This window comes from Euprymna scolopes, chromosome 19, assembly GCF_053919585.1.
Source record: "Euprymna scolopes isolate OS-2025 chromosome 19, ASM5391958v1, whole genome shotgun sequence".
In the NCBI taxonomy this organism is placed as follows: Eukaryota; Metazoa; Mollusca; class Cephalopoda; order Sepiida; family Sepiolidae; genus Euprymna; species Euprymna scolopes.
The window spans coordinates 136,086,235-136,106,843 of record NC_136500.1 but is presented as its reverse complement, the minus strand read 5'-3'; the positions used below and the strand labels follow the sequence as shown (position 1 = coordinate 136,106,843).

Below are 20,609 nucleotides of genomic sequence, written 5' to 3'. Positions count from 1 at the left end.
TAATTGTTTGTGCAGACACAGCAGATAGGTAAACACTCTTTGTAAAATCTGGCTTAATCCAGAACAAACCTGCGATCATGGAATGTAGACACAAAAGTCTTTTAATGTGAACCACGCCCTAACTTAGGACTAACGCTAAAGATCTTGTAAAATAGTTTAATGTTTTATTTTTAATAAGTTATTAAGATATTGTTTGAATTTTTTTTTTTGATTTTTTATTCTGATAGCAATGAACTGCTGAATAAAGTTAAAAAAAAAAAAAAATCAATTTTTTAGTATTTTTTAAAAAAAGTTTCCAATATTTACATTTTCTTTTTATTATTTTTTAGGGAAGGAACTTCGTTTTCTGCCATGAAGTATTTTCTTCCACTTTTTGCGTCAGTTTTGCACTGCAAAAAGCAGATTCAAGCACAACAAAAAGGTAACATTAAACAGGTTTTTTTTTCCACTCATGACTCCGTATTTTCATATACAGGGTGGTCAAAAAGTCAGGTAACATTTTAAAGAAAAAACGATATTAGCAATACATGTATATTTAAGTACCATACATTGAAATATAAAATGAAACAAACATGAAATATGTTTATTTTGTTAATTGTCGTCCATTTATCTATCAATCACTGGAAGCGATTAACCACTGAATAGAGATTATAATGGATCATATTGTTTTTTCTACCTTTAACATGTTACCTGACTTTTTGACCACCCTGTAGTTGTCCGTGTTATGTTACAAGAGTACGAACTCGACTTTGTTGTATAATGCTGGATGATCGCTCTCACAAAAGAGAGGTTAGTCTTTCTCTGCTCTATTGTTGACTGACCTCAAATCTCTTATAAGTCATTCATAGCAAGAACTCATCATATTGTAAAAATACAATCGGTCAATGTATTCCATTATGCCAACTGAAGACGCCTCAACATTTTTCGATAAATTGATGACTTTTATAGGTTTTTGAGTATCCTGAAAAGGAATATTACAGGTAAAATTAGCGCAGACAAAGATATTGAGATATTAATACGTGTATTTTGAAATGTAAATCCCTGTTTGAATGGGTGGCAGATGAAAGTGGCAAACCCTCTTTTTTTTTTTTTTTTTTTTGTTCTGCGCAATTCCAAACGCCGTTCTTAACATGGGGAAGTTGGGGTTGTTTATTCCGAAAACCATTCTTAAGATGGGGAGGTTGGGTGGGTTTATTACGAAAACTGTTCGTAATAGGGGGAAGTTGGGGGGGGGGGCGGTATTCCAAAAGGTATTTTCTTATTTTGAACCTCCCCTCGTTAAGAATGGCTTCTGGAATAAACAGGTTTGTCAACCAGTGCACATTGACCGAATTTTATTGAATTTGAATTCTTGAAAGTATTTTTTTGGTGTTAGCTAGAAATGATGTTGAATAAACATTTGCATTTTGTAGAATTAACTTCACAGTTCGTCTACACATGCTCACTGAACCATTTCATTGAAACAACAAAGATGGTGGCCAATTCAAACTACTACATTGCATAATCTTGGTATATATATATCTTGAAAACTATTTAGTCTGCACTAATTTTCTCTACAATATTTGTTTTCAGTATACCCGAAAACCTATAAACGTCATCATTTTTTAGAAAATGTTGAGGCGTCTTGTTGGCATAATGGAGCATATTAACCAAACGTTCTTTTTTGTCTCGGTGTGCCTAACAACAAACATGGGTTCCATAAAGAGTTTTGGTGCGTCTTCATTATTAGAGCGAAAATCGAAAATCACAATATGGAATTTCAAGTAAAACCAATCGTATCTATTTAGTTATCATGTCGTAGTAATGAACATATCCAAAAACTAAGAAAAACAATTAGGTAGAAAATTAATTTTTAATGAAAACAGTTTTCAAAGATGATGAGAATTGAGTTTTGCTAAATCAGCCTAAGATTTTTTCAGCAAGTAATTACCTCCCTTGTATCAATTCATACTTAAATTTTTTTTTGTAAAACTCAATTTTTGCTAATTATCTTTGAAAACTTTTTTCATTAATAATTAATTTTCCGCCTTATTTTTCATAATTTTTGGATATGCTCATTACTGGGACATAACAATTAAGTTGACAATAGTAGTTTTACTAGAAATTATTGTATTTTGATTTTCACATTTCGATCTATTAACAAAGAAGCACCAGAGTTTCTTTCCAAGAACTGCTTAGCTGTGGAACACTTTACAGCAGGACTACTTCCTTGCAGACTACAACAATATCAACAAATAGTTATCATAAGCTGCCTTTATAAGTAATCTGATTCTGTTTATATTTATCATTGTTAATCCTCTCATATTCTTCATAGCCAATTTATCTCGTTTTTTTTTTATTTTTTCATTTTCTTTCAGGTGACGCATCGAAAGAACAATTTGACTTAAAAAATGATGAACCAAACGACAGTGAAGATGATGAAGAAAAGGAAAAGATGGAGACTGCACTAAAAAGTAAAAGTGATAATAATCTTGCGACATGTCATGTTCAACTTCAACTTACCCCAAAAGATGTTCTCTTGGTTATCTACCAAAGCCGATCGCACTTGTCAAATATCCAGCTCAGTGAACGGTCCCTGGATCTTATGAAACGTTGGGGCTATTCGTGTGACCACCTTACAGAAGTTTCTCACTCTTTACCAAAAGAAATCGCAAAGAAGCCAGGCTATGAAACTACGGACATTTCCAATGATTGCCAAGATAAAGACAGTGTCGAGAGTTCGGAAAACGACGAGAACAAATTGCAGCAGTCGCTTGTTGACATTTGTCTTGAATGGATCCCTTCTCGGACATTCCAACCAGCAACAAAGGAATGTGGTGCTTGTTTTGATGAAACATTAGAATTGGTTATGGCTTGCCTCTGTGAGGAGGCTGCTCGGACAGTTTCTCCGTCCTCAATCGTAAATATCCTGCATTGGATTGAAACTTATCTCAAATCCTGGAACTTTACGGTTGCCAATATAATGCAGAACACAAGTCAGGGTGACATTCCTCTGTTATACACCAGCCTTCTCTTGTTGTATGCCCGTCTCCTCAATAGGAACGATACAGAGCAAAGTTTAAATGGAACCGATTTTGCGACGGATGCCATCTCGCAGAAATCTGTTAAAGCTGCATTATATCTACTCAGAAAAGTTTGCCGAACTTTGGTGGAAAGATGGAATTCTTGTGAGGTTTCTCTTTCAGGCGAGACAAACATTTCGAGTGTTTTAGTGCCGTATTTACAACAGATTGCAAGTAATTAAAAAAAAAAATAGCTTTCTATTAATTTTTATCTTGTATTATAAATTATATTCATATAAAATATTTTTAAGATAAAAAAATATTGAAATATTTACTTATGGTCTTTTTATTTTGTTTTTTCTCAAAGTACTTTACTACTGCTATTGCACGTTTATCGTCACTCATTCCCCCGAGTTCGAGGGTTGGGCATTTAGATTGTCAACTTGATCAAATGTCTTCTCTCCACTTGATGCGATCCATTGCCAATCTTTCTGTTAACCTATGACGTTTCAAGTAGTGCTCTATGATATCACTCGACCTGTTTCTAGGTCAACCTTTTGGACAGGTTTTAGAGATATCAAAGTTAATGATTCTTCTAGGTCACTTGTCGACTGCCATGAATACAACCAAACTATGTCAGTCTATTCCAGTGTAGGATCTCTACTGATGTAAGGCCAAACTTGGATGAGGAGTTTTATCAGCAAGATTTGAGGAGTTTTTTAAGAGTTTCAGTTTAGGTAAGAGGTGCTGAACAAGTGGTTATGCAGAATACCAGACATGCAACACAAGTAGACCATGAGCTGACGTATCAACTACTAGGATTGTGGCCTCAGGAAAGTCCACCGGGGATGAGTGCAGGGTCCTTTTCCATGCGCGATATGGCACTACAAACATCCTGATATTATACAACTGTTGATGGAGCAGCTGCTCTAAGTTCTACCAAAGAGTTAGGGACCCTGTACAACCAGTCAGAATCAGTAGCCAGGAACTGTCAATCTGATACCCTCAACACATCAGACAAAGATCAATCCAATCTAATTGCACTGGCATATATGGCACTCAGACACTCCCAAGTGCCTATTTTAGAGGGATAGAATCTGTCAGGATCAGGGAAAACGGCGATCATTGCCCTAGTCAGGAAACAAGATTGACCATTGAGTGTTTCTGTTAAATCCCTGTGATAGTTCCTCTGCGCCTGGCTAATAGGCAAAGAAAGAGTATGAAAGCCGGGCAATAGACAGAGCTTATCTGCTCTTTAAGCAGTTTAGGTTTGCAAACTGGTAATTTGTTTCGAGTCACCAGGTCTAGGAAGGTTGTCATCCAAGACCGGAGACGTCTCCCTCCCCTTAGGTTTAGCTTCAGAGTTTTCCTTCTCCTAGACAGATGACTTGGGAAGATCTACAGGTCCATCAGCACTGAGAGGGTTTGCCCCATCCAGGTATTTCTGCAACCCCGCGTGGATAGTTAATGTTACTGGGTTAGTTTGTAAAGGTTATATATCTACCGAAAAGTTATACTCCTCAAAGTGATTTAGGGACTTTGCTATTTCATTGTTACTGGAAGAGGGGATGAATAAAAGCTCATGCAGTGAAAGCAACTATATTTGCAACATTTGTTACAAAGGAGTTAATATATGGTTTAAGATATTTTTTTTTATTTATATGTTAGTTTAGGACTAGGAAAGTGTGTAACAGTATAACTTGATATTAAGAATTAAACTCAAAATTAGGTGCCCATAACGTTCACAGGAAACATGAGTTGGAACAATTACATTGAAGGCATTGCCAGGGTCGCTGCAAGGAAGGTGGGCTCTCTCTACTGTGCTAGACAACTACTAACACCCGAAAGTATCCTGTACCTCTATAAGGCCACCATTCGCTCATGTATGGAGTATTGTTGTCATATTTGAGCTGGTGCATCTGCTACTAGTCTCTCACTCCTTAACAAGGTTCAAAAGAGAGTCGCAAACCTGATAGGCCCTAAACTGTCATCTAAGCTTCAGCCTCTGTCCCATCGACGAAACGTTGCATCCCTCTGCCTGTTCTACAAGTATTTTAATGGTGAATGCTCTGACGAACTGCAATCACTTGTGCCCCTACGACGTAAGCACCCTCGACAAACCCGACAGGCTGTTAAATCCCACCCTAATTTAGATGTAAAAGATCTTTCTACTCCAATAGTTTCTTCCCCAGAACTGCTAGACTTTGGAATTCCATTCCAGGTCCCTGCTTCCCCAACATTACTGACGTCAGAAGTTCAAGTGTAACGTGAACCGACATCTTGCTGCCCAGATCCCTACATAGTACCCCAGTAGTTATTGCCCCTGATAGTAGCCCCCTACACCAAAGTGGCAATTTGCCTTGTTTGGGGTGAAAATGCAATTAAAAAAAAAATAAATAAAAAACTGGAGGTAAATTATAAGCTAGGGTGTATTCAGTATGCATAATTAGGTAACTAGATATATGGGTAAATTTTCAGTAGATGCAAATATATGGAAGTTGTAGGTATTAAGTATGTTTCCACTTCTAATGAAGGAAGATAACTTCAGTTTTCATTTAAAAATTAGGAAGTTGTATTTTTCATAACAAAGAATATCGGTTCAGTTTTTGTATTAATCATTGCAAAACTCTCCAAGGAAGAAACAGATAAAAGATTGTTATGTAATGTAGATCGCTTTAAATCTAAGTACAGACTATGGCTAGTAAGTACCTAACTGGATAAGAATAAACTCCAATGCATGTCTTAGAGGTGTTTAGTGATGACTTTTTCAGCGGTCAGCATTCAATGGTTAAGGGCTGAAAGCTAAAGACCCCACTCCAAAGGCGTTTTACTGGCAGCTTGGGAATTAGAGCAAATTGTTAGTTTTCAGGAGAGGGGATTTAACTTAGAGAATACAGTAGAGTTACATATTAGAATTTAGAGTTTCAAGTAAAGTTTAGTTAGAAAAAAAAAATTATTTAACATGCAAATTAGACAAAGGCAGTCATCTTGGAGATAAAGTATATATTGGATATATGTAGCAAGCCAGTAGGGGTGTTTGTACAGCTATGAGAGAAACAATTAGTACATGGCAAGTTGAGATTCGCAGTTCTAGACAGTGATTTAAGACACGCACAAAGCATTTTGTATCCATTCAAAAAATCTTAATGGCATAACTAAGATCACTGTACATTTCAGTTTCAAATATGTTGTTTATTTAATATTTTCATACAAAACAAGATTATCATTGCAAAAAATACTTTTTTAGATTACAGTTTTAGCCTAATTTTTATTTGTAAGATTCTAATTTTTTCCTGCCTTAATGAATGTATAATCTTCAGCATAACATAATTTTATATGATCTTGAAAAATAAAAAAAATATTGAAAAGGTTTAAAAGCAGGAACACAGAAAAATAAATAAACCCATTCAAAACCAACGGTACTTTCCTTGGCTTAAATATGATGAAATTTTGTTGATTTACGTGTTAAAATGTCATAAATCCAATTCAAAAAGAATTTTTTTCACCAATTTTATTGGAAAGCATTAAATTTGGATGTTCCCAAATAATTTCTTTTGATTTGTTCTAGGATTCTAGACCAAACCTTTCATGTAAACCGGAAGTGAGGAACCTTCCATACCTGTGTAATGATATTTCTAATGATGTAAATTGAATTTCAGTAAACATCGTAATTATGTCATAGTTTGATTTTTGTCCAGAAATATACTTTTTTTTGCCGTTATAAGTAAAGATAACTTTTAAACAATATTATTCTTTATAATAAAAACATGTTAGAAATATTAAAGTAACATTTTAGTATTTTATAATATAAACATGTTAGAAATATCAAAGGAACAATCTAGTATTTTATAATAAATGCATGTTACAAATATCAAAGGAACAATCAAGTACTTTATAATAAATGCATGTTACAAATATTAAAGGAACAATCTAGTATTTTATAATAAATGCATGTTACAAATATTAAAGGAACAATCTAGTATTTTATAATAAATGCATGTTACAAATATTAAAGGAACAATCTAGTATTTTATAATAAATGCATGTTACAAATATTAAAGGAACAATCTAGTATTTTATAATAAATGCATGTTACAAATATCAAAGGAACAATCTAGTATTTTATAATAAATGCATGTTACAAATATCAAAGGAACAATCTAGTACTTTATAATAAATGCATGTTACAAATATCAAAGGAACAATCTAGTATTTTATAATAAATGCATGTTACAAATATTAAAGGAAAAAGCTAGATAAAATTTTGCCTACTAAGAGTGTTACAATGGGAAACAGTTTACAAACTTTGCGACCATTCTTTGACATTGTGACGACGACTCCCCAAAAAAATGACCACTGGTGTCAGTTGAAACTATGTTGGGAATACTGACATTTAGTCGGTTTTCTTTATGTTCGTACCTGATGTATTGATGAATGATGCTCCTGAGGAATTTTTGCTGAGAAATGTGTTTTTCCGTGTGGAGGTGACAAAAAAATCGAAATGCTGCTACTTACATCAAACAAACACAGTTTATTAGTTGGGCTTAATACCATTTTTTTTACACCAATACATGGGCGCAGGTTGTTTTGGTATCCACCCATATAGCAATTGTAGTACCAGATCGAATGTGATTAAGCGACATTCAATCTTTAACAAGGTTCATGACTTAGGTAGTTGGAGGCAACTGCAATGACTTTGTCGACCTAACAGACAGCACAAATATCAAAAGTGCGTAAGCAGTTATGAACCCTCTCTTTTTTTTTCTACAATTGGGGAGGCAATCCAGGTAATCTGTTAACTCTTACTGTACTAGAAGCTGGGATGAATACTTCCTTTAATTCCTCAAGAAGTTTCATTGATGTAAAGGAGTTATCAAACATCATGCTTCCTTTTATCTGTAACCACAACTTTGACAACTTTTGGCCCCAAGGGTTCATGTTTAGCTCCTGAAAACTTTCCTTGGTACAGTATTATTTTGAAGAGATATCCATCTTCTGAACACAAGACCCAATTTTTAGTCGCATGCAAGCGACTCTGAGTCACTCCATCGGTCGGTCTGTCCGTAACACTTTTGTGCTTGGCCTTTTTGATTAAGATCAAAGGTCTTTTTGTTAATAGATGCTGTTCTTAGCTTTTTAAGCTTTTTTTTGGTCGGGATCAAAGTGTAGTATCTGTTCTGGGAGATACTGCAAGCAAAGACCATATGTGGGGGCAACCCCACATATAAGACCTTGGTCAATGTAGGGGCAACCCTTCATACCAATTGTCACTATCCAGCCCCCTACTCCCCGGGGAGTTATTCCCCATTTTTCCCTTCACTCCTCACATTAAAAATCGGCCTTGTGCCTAATTTGCTCGGTGGGGAAGCAAATAAATACCCTTTTCTTGGCCTTTTGGCCAAGATCAAAGTGTAGTATCTGTTCCGGGAGATACTGCAAGCAAAGACCATATGTGGGGGCAACCCCACATATAAGACCTTGGTCAATGTAGGGGCAACCCTTCATACCAATTGTCACTATCCAGCCCCCTACTCCCCGGGGAGCTGGTCCCCATTTCCCCTTCACTCCTCACATTAAAAATCAGCCTTGTGCCTAATTTGCTCGGTGGGGAAGCAAATAAATACCCTTTTCTTGGCCTTTTGGCCAAGATCAAAGTGTAGTATCTGATCTTACTACATGCTGTACTTATGTTTGTAACTTTGTGATTTAAAGTGGGGGATCACTTTTCTGTATTAATTTAATGCAAAATGATCACCCACTTTACAACCAGTCAGTCTCAAAGCCATTCAAGCTGTTTTTGAAGGATTCCAGTTATTTTTTAAGCATTCAAGTCATTCTTAAGTTCATTAAAGTCATTCTAAGTCATTTACTTTTTATTCATTTAAGTCATTTCAGCCCATTTTTCGGTCAGTTTATCTTTAAGAATTTCATGCATTCATTCATTACACGAGAGCATGCGACTAATGGCTATTGGCCTCGTTAAATTCAGATCTGATTGGTTTCCCTTATGTGAATTATGTCCAAAACAAGAAATCATTTGCTCATCAATACTCAAGTGTTCAGAAAATAGCCGAAACTAGATCAACTTTTGATCTGTGATGTCAAATAGCAGACATGACTTAGCCCATTTACCATCAGCTGGCAACTTATTATCACATAAATTTATGGAAGATTTGATTTCTTGATATCAATTCTTGCACAAAATCACTGCCCAAATCAGAATCCTGTGACTTGTACATACTAAATTGAGGGCGTGTTTTATGAGCAGAAAATGTCATTATTGTAAAAAAAAAAATCACTTTTAGCCATGGGGAAAGTGGCATAATTATTTTGTGTAGTGTGTTGATTGTGGCATAATTATTTTGTGCAGTGTGTTGATTGTGGCATAATTATTTTGTGTAGTGTGTTGATTGTGGCATAATTATTTTGTGTAGTAGTGTTGATTGTGGCATAATTATTTTGTGTAGTAGTGTTGATTGTGGCATAATTATTTTGTGTAGTAGTGTTGATTGTGGCATAATTATTTTGTGTAGTAGTGTTAATTGTGGCATAATTATTTTGTGTAGTAGTGTTGATTGTGGCATAATTATTTTGTGTAGTAGTGTTGATTGTGGCATAATCATTTTGTGTAGTAGTGTTGATTGTGGCATAATTATTTTGTGTAGTAGTGTTGATTGTGGCATAATTATTTTGTGTAGTAGTGTTGATTGTGGCATGATTATTTTGTGTAGTGTGTTGATTGTGGCATAATTATTTTGTGTTGTAGTGTTGATTGTGGCATAATTATTTTGTGTAGTGTGTTGATTGTGGCATAATTATTTTGTGTAGTAGTGTTGTCTGCATCAAAAAATAGTTTGTAAATATCTTTCTTTTATCTAAAAGATCACTAAATTCCTCAACATTAATGAAGTAATCTTCAAAAACTCTTACCTCATCTCTCCGTTTCCTTTTTTTTTTTTACCAGGTTCTGACTTACTTGTATCTACAAGTTCACTAAATTCCTCAACGACATCATCATCTAATGTGTCATCTTGTCTGTGAACTTCTAGTGTTCCAGTGACATCTGATGGAAGGTTTATATTGCCAGACCAATGTCATCATCACCTTCCTCTTCATCAGATGCAAGGGGATCGTTTGTGGGTCGTAGCAAAACAAGGTCTTGATTGTCCATGTCATCGTTTTTCTTCAATTTCTTCGATAGCGGTTTCTAACTTAGTGGAAATATTTCTGTTCATTTTTATATCTCTGAAAATATTTGTGAAGAAGAAGAGACGCTGCGAGCCTATCCTTGTTTTATCGTTATTTCCATGGCAGGTGCTCGTCTGAACTCCAATCTCTGGTCCCCCCTCGCCAATCTTTCACGAAAAACACCCGTCTAGCTGAATTCACTGTGAAAAATTTCCCCCACTCTTTATCTGTGCCTAAATCAAAACGTGGATTCCATGAACAAAACTTCTTTCTTAGAACTGCACGCCTGTGGAACTCTGTTCCGTCTGCCTGCTTCCCACCTGACTACAACTTGGATGTGTTCAAGTCCAACGTTAACAAATTCCTAATGAACTGCCCCCTTAAGTAAACACTTCATCAAATCTCCACACTAATGTAATGTACCGGCAATAACCCTTATCCCTGAGTGGCTTCCGGGCCTTGATAAGTCGTGACCACTGTGTAAAAAAAAAATAAATAAATAAATAATGAGTAAAAATGAATCCGACTTAAAGTTTGTTCAGTTATCATTGTTTGAATTGTGGTGCTGTTTTGATAGCCGTTAAAGTTTCACACCAGATATATGATCCAGTTATAGAATGTACCTTAAATAAAACTTATAATTTTGACATCAGGAGTGTAAGCCACAACTATACGAAAATGTTTATAAATTCCAACTTATTTTATTTTATTTTCTTCAGATAGGCCAATGTTCCTATTTGGGAACATCTGACAATAGCATTCCCCAAAACCATACAATACTGGTACCATACAGATTGTAAATAAGCATTTATATAACTATTAACATGTTTAATCTATATATCTATAAAAGTGAACGTGTGTGTGTGTGTGTCTGTGTACATTTTCCTATGCAATAGCTCTGTCAATTTTCAATCTACAGACTCGAGATTTGATATACAGCGTACTGAGATTTGGGAAAATCTATGTATTGGTTTTCGGCCAGAAATTTGGCTGTTAAGGGGTCAAAGTTCAACGATTTGACCTTTGAGAACTCTACCAAACTCCTCCGACAATTTTCGGTCTAAACACTTGAAATTTTAGATATAGGTTTCTTGGACATGGATCTAACTTAATAACTTGATTTGAGCCCCAAACAATAAATATTAAGGGGTTATAATAGGGGTCAAAGTTTAAAAAATTGACCGCTTTTTTTTTTTTTTTTTTTTTTTTTTTTTGCACAATATACACCTGCAAACACCCGGGCAACGCCGGGCTGAAATGCTAGTCTATTCAAAAACACCAACATCGAAAAAAAAAAATTCAAGTACCTGTTCTCACTAAAACCCAATCCCCATCAACCTGTAAATCTAATATTTTGGTCAAATTGAGTACATCAGCGAAGAATCAAAAAAATGTCAAATGGTGGTAAAAATGATGACTTATATCATTTTTAATTAATAAATGATGACTTATATCATTTTTAATTAATAAAACACTTAAAGTGATTTTTAGTAAACAAGTTTACATAATGTTCCCAAAATGAAATAGGCTAAAAATGGTAAAAATTATACAAACGTTTACAATATGAATGTACAGATCCACGGCTGGGGGGAAAAAAAGAACATCAGTCGGTTTTGAAATTCCTACCTCCCTTCAACTATCTGATGTCATTTTCAGACAGTCTTTTGACTTTCTGACATGGGCTTCTGAAGAACCCATGCTTGAACAATTTCATTTTGTTGTGTTTTGTTTTGTTTGCGTGAAGCCAGAATCTCTAGCTTTTGGAGGCTAAATAAGCTATTTTATTTTTTTTGTACTAACAAGGTCTTCTTTTATTTAATTCAATATTGTAGGACTTTATCAATTATGCTTGAATATGACTCAGAAAACTAATATTCATCTTTCAAGGGATTTTTACAATGAACTTTTTTAACTTCAAAATTTAGCTGAATTTGTCAGCTTCTGAATGTCACTGTAAAACATTTTTCGTTAGAACTTTTTTTTTTTTTTTTTAGCAAGTAATGTTTGTCTTTTTTCTTAGGAGAAAAATTTTTTGGAAAAATTTGTGTTCTTATTCGAGGTCAAAGTATAATTTAATTTTAGTGTTTTTAAGTTGGCATTTTCAAATTTCATGACATTTGTAGATTTGTTTTTTTTTTCCTGTGATCATTTTCTGATTTTCCTTGTATAACTTGTAAGTGCTACCTTAAATTAACTAAAAGTCATGGATTTTTCTTTCTGAGTTATCACGGTAGTAAAAGGCTTAAAATCACTAGGCAATCTATATACCAAGTTAGCCGGCAACAGCGTGAATCGATATTCATATAGTTTGCAAGTGTGGTGGATGACGCCAAAGAAATTAAATTAAGTCTCTGGAGTGAAATAGTGAGTCGTGTCGGACGGTGACGGCTTCCAGTAGAAGGGATCAGAATGCGTTATTCTAGAACCAGAGACGGCTTTTCAATGGCGAAACATCGGAAATAAAAGTTGCAGAAAAAAACAACCCGAGATTTGTTGATTCATTGGGATTGAATATTCTTTGCAGCTTTTCCCAAGGATCCATCAAACAAGATCCAGGTATATTTCTCCGATTGGCCCGATGTTATTTGTCCCTTTTGTTAAATGTCCATTGTTAAAATGTATTTGATGTCATAATTTTCATACCACTAGACATTACTCGAGTTAGACACACTACCTAATATATACACCTGTCCATGTCGTACAGAATCCCTGCAGTGTAACAACTTTATTTACTTACAACTAGCCTGGATGCTTCATGTTGCCCGGGGTTTTGGAGGTGTGCGTTGAGCAAAATAAAAAAAAAAGTGGTAGTAGGTAGGCAGGCAGGCAGGTTCGACTCCCTGATGCAAAGGGGGAGGGGAAGCGAAAGAAAATCTGACATCTTACCGTTACTCCATGATGCAACCAGAAGTTCGGAACGTTGAAATTAGGCAAAATCAATCCAACTAATACGATGACTTGCAAAAACAATCGACCCCTCCTTGTAGAAAACTGCCCAGTTGAGACTGAAGGAATTAATGTTTTTGGCTAATTTTTCAGTATTTGTCGTCCGAAACATCAAACTTCAAAACGTTACTGATCTCATGAAAATCCATCGTCACTGTCTAAAGTTTTAGGCAGACATGCAAACATACATGCATACATACATTTAAACAGATAGGTGAGATTTATTTAGAAGGCACTTGTTTGTGTGTGTGTGGGAGTTGAACACTCTCAGTCTAACTCGATTGTCGCCCTTTAACTCAGAAGAGCGACCTAGCTACGTCACTTCCTGTTTCTCTTAATTCACCCTCTTTTCTGCGGAACGCTCAAACAATCAAGATGTGACAAACCACCGCTCTGGTGGGAGCCATGAGCCACCACCGCGTCCTGACTAGACAGTCACCGCAAGTAACGTTACTTATCTCTCAATGAACTCTTATTCTTCCTATCACTTCTTATATCTCTTTCCTGTATATATTTATGCAAATAAATTGCATTTATTTCGTTGATATATAACGGTATATTTTCGTTTTCATTATGCGACCTTTCGCCTTTTCAATTTCTCTACCATTAAATACACCCATTTCACCATAATACACATGGGGACGGGATCGTCTAAAACACGGCAGACCGTCCTGCCCCCAACATGTGTGTGTGTGAGAGAGAGAGAGAGAGGGAGTTTTATTTTTAACTAATTTCATTTTTAAAAATGTATTATTCTTGACTAGCTGGACGCCCAGCGTTGGCCAATCATACAATATGGTTAACTATGATATTCTAATTGATGCAAATTATGTATGTATTATTATAGAATCAATCCTCTATTGATTATTATATACTAGCAGGAATAATTTGCTCATTGGACTAATTCTCAAAAAAAAAAAAAAGGATCTAATAAAAAAAATAATGATAATGTCGTTTATCAACTTCTGTCTGTGTTTGTTTACAATATTATGACAGCTGATATTTTTGTTTGATGATGAATGCTCCGGAGAAATCACTTTTGATTAATATTTAGTCTTAAAATATGCAAATGAACAAACGATTTGCGACGATTTTAAATGATACCTCTTCTTTTATCGTAAATTGAACTCCTTAATAAGAAAAAAAATAAATAAAATGGTGAGGTGCACCGAGGTTTGAACAGGAGGATCATTTAATCTGCAGTCAAACGCTCTATCTCTGTCCTATATGTCTAGATGTCAATAATTCTGTATATTTTAAGAAGAAATAATTTTCTAAGAGTGTATTATCTCCTTTGCGGCTGTAAAGATAAAAATTTCCTCTGTAAAAACTTTTCTTTTTATCTATATTTATGCATCTTCTTCTTATTATAAATTTTTCTAATGTGTGTGTGTGTGTGTGTGTGTGTGTGTTTGTGTGTGTGTGACGCAGTTTATCTCAGCCTAAAGGCAACCCAGCCAGGCAAGTAAGGTACCGAAATGAAGCTTATGACCCAGCGGATGTTTTCGTGATATTTATATTCATGTTTGGTGTATGGAAATGCAAAAAAAAAAAAAAAATTGCCCCCCCCTTCCCCAAATAATGATTTATTAAACAACGTTTTATTTACTGGATATTTTTCCGGTATTCACCGGAAGTTATTATCTCCCTTAGTAAGTTCGATTTACTGTGTGTGTGTGTGTGTGTGTGTGTGTGTGAGTGAATGAGTGAGCGTGAGACACGGTTTATTTTAGCCTTCCGGCAACTCACCCAGGCAACTAAGATACTGAAATGAAGTTATGACCTAGCGGATGTTTTAGTGATATTTATATCTATGTTTGGTGTGTGGAAATGCATTAAAAATTTTTTTTTTTTTTAATGCACAAAAATAACGATTTACTAAACCTTTTATTTACTGGATATTTTTCCGGTACAAGAACCCAAAAAATTAGAATTTCGCCAGCAGTGTAGTTAGATAATTGCTTTCATAGTCAGTCTACGATAAAAAAGCAAAAAAAAAAAAACGTTTCAGTTGTGCTCTAAACAGAAACGTTCATTTTGAATGCACTCCTGTCTTATCAAAGAACCTACTATTAATTTTATAGGCCGAGGCCTTCTGCTTGTGCAGTGATAAAACTTCTCAAATGCACTTGTAGTGTTAGGTTGTATAAAGGTGTTTACTTCGATAAAAATCGGACTTTTCCTTTAATGGGAGGTTTTCAATTACTTATCGGACACATTTTAATACAAAACCAAAGAACACTTCCTGACACATAAAGTATATTTGTGTGAAATCTACTATTACATAAAAGTCACTTTGTGTGTGTAAACTCCTTTCTCATAGGTTCCCAAACGGCTGAACTTGTCTTTTGCAAATTGCACACACAGGTGATTTATATGTCTGGCAGTGTTCTTAGATATGTTTTGTGCAGAAACTCATCCGATAAGTAACGAAAATCCAAAAACATCCGATTCTGAAAAAAAAATTTTTTTTCTTATAGATAAAAAGAATAATTTTTACAGGGGAATATTTTACGTTACACCGGCCAAGTGAGATAATAAAATTTCAGCAAATCAACAGATATATTATAATCTGGAGATATAGCTGCAGATTGAATGATCCCCCTATTCAAGCCCGGGTGTAGCTCACCATTTTATTTTAATTTTTTCTTAGTAATAAGTTCAGTTTACAATAAAAGCAACGGTACCAATTAAAATCGCTGCAAATCGTTTCTTCATTTGCATATTTTAAAACTAAACATTAATAAAAAAGTGACTTTTCCAGAGCATTCATCGTCAAACAAAAATATCAGCTGACGTGATATTGTTAACAAACAAAGACGGAATTTTATGGACGCCATTATCATTATTATTTTTTATTTTATTTTATTTTAAAACTAAACATTATTAAACTGTGACTTTTCCAGGGCATTCATCGTCAAGCGAAAATATAACAGGAGTCTCTATCCTTGTCGAACTGCAACTGACAGGTGCTTTTTTCGATCGTACGTTGTCACGTCACAAAGTGACCTATGATCATCTTCACCACATCGTCTTGCATGCTGAGGCGATTCGCCTCTCGACCCAATTGTCTCCTGTCTTGTGTAGTCTCCGGGTTAATTAATTCCTCTGCTGGTCTGGTCAGCTTGCTGCAAATGAAGAGTCTCCGGTTTATAAACAATAACAATAACTATTTATTATTTTAATCAGTTTACAACCGACACTAACTTGAGCTGACTGACTACAAACAGCGACCGATGCCTGACCAGACAAGTAAAGTCACAAATCCTCCATTAACACAGACTAGTTAATATCATAACATCAGGCCCTGAAGAGGTGCTCAGTCGAGGAGCGCCCAGCCGGCCAATCGTTCGGTTTGTCCGCTATAGCTCGAATCTTTTTAGAATCCTTTTTCCGGAGTCCAACCCCATTTCCTCTCCTCTCCCTTAGAGAGGAGGATGGTTACAAACATCCTTTCTCTCTTCCTCTCCTGGCCTCTCTTTGTCTCAACCACTCGACACCTGCCCCTCTCTTTCCTGGGAGAGAGTTGGTTAAAACATCCTTTCTCCCTTCCACTTAGGGTCTCTATTTGTCTCAATCATTCACCTCTCTCTCTCTCTCTCTCTCTCTCTCTCTCTCTCTCTCCTTACTGGGATCTTCGCACTGATATCTGTGGCAGTTTTTCTGGATTTGTTCAGTCAACACTCTGTAAGGTCTTTATCAGTAATGCTTTTCCAAATTCAAAACATCTCTGACATCTCAAGAAAATAATTTTACTTCTGTCTCGCTTTTGAGATAATATGCCACCCAGCTCGTGTGTAACAAACTAATAATGACAACGTGGCCGTTTGTCCCATGCCGCCAGCTATATCTTTGCATTTATCTGCACCTCCCACTCCATCTCGTCTGGTCAAACACCCTGCACACTACAGTGTGCCTTCGCTGCACGCACTCCTGACACTATCCTGTCACACAAATATCAGCTAACGTGATATTGTAAACAAATACAGGCGTAATTTTATTAACGAAATTATAATTATTATTATTATTTATTGTTTTAAATTTTTTTTTGCGAATTAGTCCACTGGGCAAATTATTCCTCATAATATATAATAATAATAATAATAATAATAATAATAATTTCCCCCACTCTATATCTGTGCCTAAATCAAAACGTGGATTACATGAACAAAGCTTCTTTCTTAGAACTGCACGCCTGTGGAACTCTGTTCCGTCTTCCTGTTTCCCACCGGACTACAACTTGGATGTCTTCAAGTCCAATGTTAACAAATTCCTGATGAACCGCCCCCTTAAGTAAACACTTCATCAAATCTCCACACTAACGTAATGTACTTGCAATAACCCTTATCCCTGAGTGGCTTCTGGGCCTTGATAAGTGGTGATCATTGTGTAAAAAATATATATATATATATATAATAATTAATAGAAGATTAATGCATGAATTAAAATATCATGTTTAAGCGTATTGTACAACTGGGCAACGCTAGGCTACCAGCTTGTTTTGTGGTAAATATGCAATTGATTTATGTCTTTCCTTATAATTGTATTATCAAACTTAGATTTCTATTACGAAATGATTAATTAAGAAAGGGGGAACCCGGTTTCCTGGCAATTATGTGTTCATATCAAAGCAATTAAAAATAGAGCCAAATAAAAGTCAGCTTTTAAAACGTCAATGAATCTCATTTGCACTAATCCAGAACCAGTAGAGTAAAAGAAAAAAAAACAAAACAAATTTCTTTGAAGACTGTAATCAAAATGTCGTCATATGGTTTCATGTCCTCACATTATGAAGAGCAGACTGTGTTGCCTACTCGATATTGTTACACACAACAGAATTGTGCATGACGAGTTCAAATCCTACTGAATCTTATGTGACTGTTATGCAATAATACCCGATCAGAAAAGTAAAAAAACATACTGCAGCTATGAATAAGAGAGCAACTATCCTGATTTTGCCATTGCCTATGACCTCACCCAGATTGTTCACGAACCCACCCGTGTGCCCAATACTACCGGTCAGTATGCAAGCCTTCTAGACATTTTTCTCTCAACTTCCCCTGAGCTATCATAATGTTCCGTTCTATCTCCTGAGCTCGTCTGACCACTCGGTTGTATCAGTTAAGATAAAAATGAAATGTATGCAATTTAATCTATTCAATAAGTAGTTTTGGAGATTTTGTGAATACTTTCAAGAGATTAGATAGGCCTACAAAACTTAATACACTTGGTTTTTATCTGTTCAGGTACTCCCTTATACTAGAAGGATGATTAAAGTTGATCAGATTCTTTCTTCAAGTTTATCAGGATCAGGAAAAGACCTTAACCTGCTTCGGCACTTATGCAGAACACGAACTGCGCTGGAACAACGGTGTTATGTAGAAATCCATTCTTTACTGTTCTGTATCTTCATTGTTAATAAACTAACACACCGCAAAAATTAGATCCAACTTGAAAAATTAAATAAAAGAAAAATGTAAGATATAAGGGGCCAACTTACCAGAGTATAGCTGCCCGGGGGGAGGTGAAGATGCTTTTCTAATTTCCAAAACGAACGATTGCTTTTTACCCATGTTAACAGATGACGGTTCTTTTATTTCGTTTTTATGACGGCTTCAAACAACCAAAAGTTTTAGACCAATCAGAAAGAAGATTAATTATTCTATTTTTATTTTTATTTTTTAAAGTTTATCATTTATATATAGATACATTTTTATTTTTAGTTAATCTATATAATTATAAAACTCAAATGACCTTGTAACGAGTGTTGTAACCCAACATCCGGTTTACAACTTCCGGTTCTGAATGTGTACATAAACATAAACTCATAACAGCGTGAACAAATAAGCACAAATCGCTACTTTTGCAGAATTTGTCCTGCGCATTGAAATATTAACGTTATTATTTAGAAAGTATTATTTATATGGGAAGTGTGAGGATGTTTTGCAACTATTCCGTATTACAAGTATACTATCACAATTTTCTTACAAATATAAATTACAATTTGACCCGTTGACAAAGTATTGTTTTACTGTGTACGTTTTCAGCGTCTCAATTGTTTTGTTTTTTTTTGCATTTAAATTATCTAAACAATCGTTAATACTTTCTGCATTTTTTTTTAAATTGTTCATTTCCGTATTATGTTTAAGTTATTTTAACGCAATTTTCTTACGAATAAATCTACTTTAACCTTTGACAATCATAAGGGCATTTTACAATGTATTGTTTTACTGTGTACGTTTTCAGCATCCCAATTGTTTTTGTTTTTGCGTTTTAATATATATCAGAATTTGAATAGTGCAGATGTACCTATAAGTATAGTAAACCACTTATAATTCAATGGCTGTAAGTTTTTTTTTAAATAAACAATTATAAACAGAACGACTCATAGAAATCGATATTCTTTTTTTCATATATATACTTTCATAGAAATGTTTCTGTAATGTCACAAAAACTATTTTCTTTACGTCACAAGTGTCATGCTCATACATTAATTCCATAGCTAATATAGTATACTGACCCAATGGGTCACGGGTAGTCTAGTATTTATACTTACTTCAAACAAGGCATATGGCTACTTGAACTATTTGGGACTATGCCTAGGAATGATTAATAAGATGTTGGTTTACATTACATTTAACTTCTGCATATCGGTACAGTAAGGAAAGCAGGTAATGGGAAAGGAATGCCAAAGTCTAGCTATTCGAGGAAAGAAACTATTACAATAGAAAACTTTTTGGCATTTAGGGACATAAAAAGTGAAAGAGTAAAATTTTGTTGCTAAGTGGGTTTGTCTGGGATATGTACGTCGAAGGAGCACAAGTGTAACGAGTTCATCAGAGCACATTTCATTAAAATATTTGTAAAACAGACACAGAGATGTAACATTGCAGCGATGGGACAGGGGTTGGAGCTTGGTTGACAAAGTGGGACCTATTGAATCGGAGACTCTTTTTGGACCGTATCCAAGATGGCAAAACTGGTAAAAAAATGGATCAACCTAGATGTGGCCAAAATGCTCCATGCATGGGCGAATGGTGGCCTTGTAGAGTGATAGGAACCTTCTATCATGTCTGAAAGTGACACAATGTTCAATGAACGAGATGGGAGATGCGTCGCTGTACAACTCATGCTCTCTACCGATCCAATTTATGACAACAGGACAATTGCCAGCACACTCAAAATACAAATCTGGATAACAGGGACGTGTCCATGGTGATGAAAATAAAGTTTACGACCACGGTTATGGTCTTTGGTGTTGTTTCAAGTGACGGTCACATCATGCCACCTCATATCTCTGAAGTTGGCTTGAAAGTCAAGATCAAATTGTATGTAGATGTGCCGAAGAGTATGGTGATACCCTGGTACAATCAGGTAGCTGCTGGCAGACCCTGGGTTTGGCAGCAGGACTCGACGCTGGCCCACAAGTCCAAAGAGACCCAGGTTTGGCTTCAGAAGGAGTTCTACGACTTT

At 35.3% G+C, this 20,609-nt stretch overlaps 1 protein-coding gene, 1 non-coding gene and 1 pseudogene across 2 annotated transcripts in view; all 3 read left to right on the top strand.

Moving 5' to 3' along the window:
• LOC145239992 (nucleolar pre-ribosomal-associated protein 1-like) overlaps positions 1-3,336 on the top strand; it is a 142,866-nt gene extending 139,530 nt beyond the window's left edge. The window contains exons 33-34 of the mRNA XM_080103575.1: positions 330-421; positions 2,358-3,336. Of these exons, the coding sequence (XP_079959701.1) occupies positions 330-421; positions 2,358-3,244 (979 nt within the window). The 3' untranslated portion in view covers positions 3,245-3,336. The remainder of the gene's footprint in view (positions 1-329; positions 422-2,357) is intronic.
• Positions 3,337-8,379: 5,043 nt separating this feature from the next.
• LOC145240555 (U2 spliceosomal RNA) lies at positions 8,380-8,505 on the top strand (annotated as a pseudogene).
• Positions 8,506-8,624: 119 nt separating this feature from the next.
• LOC145240499 (U2 spliceosomal RNA) lies at positions 8,625-8,813 on the top strand. The gene has a single exon (XR_013862516.1). It is a non-coding gene; the product is annotated as a U2 spliceosomal RNA (small nuclear RNA).
• Positions 8,814-20,609: the final 11,796 nt, after the last annotated feature.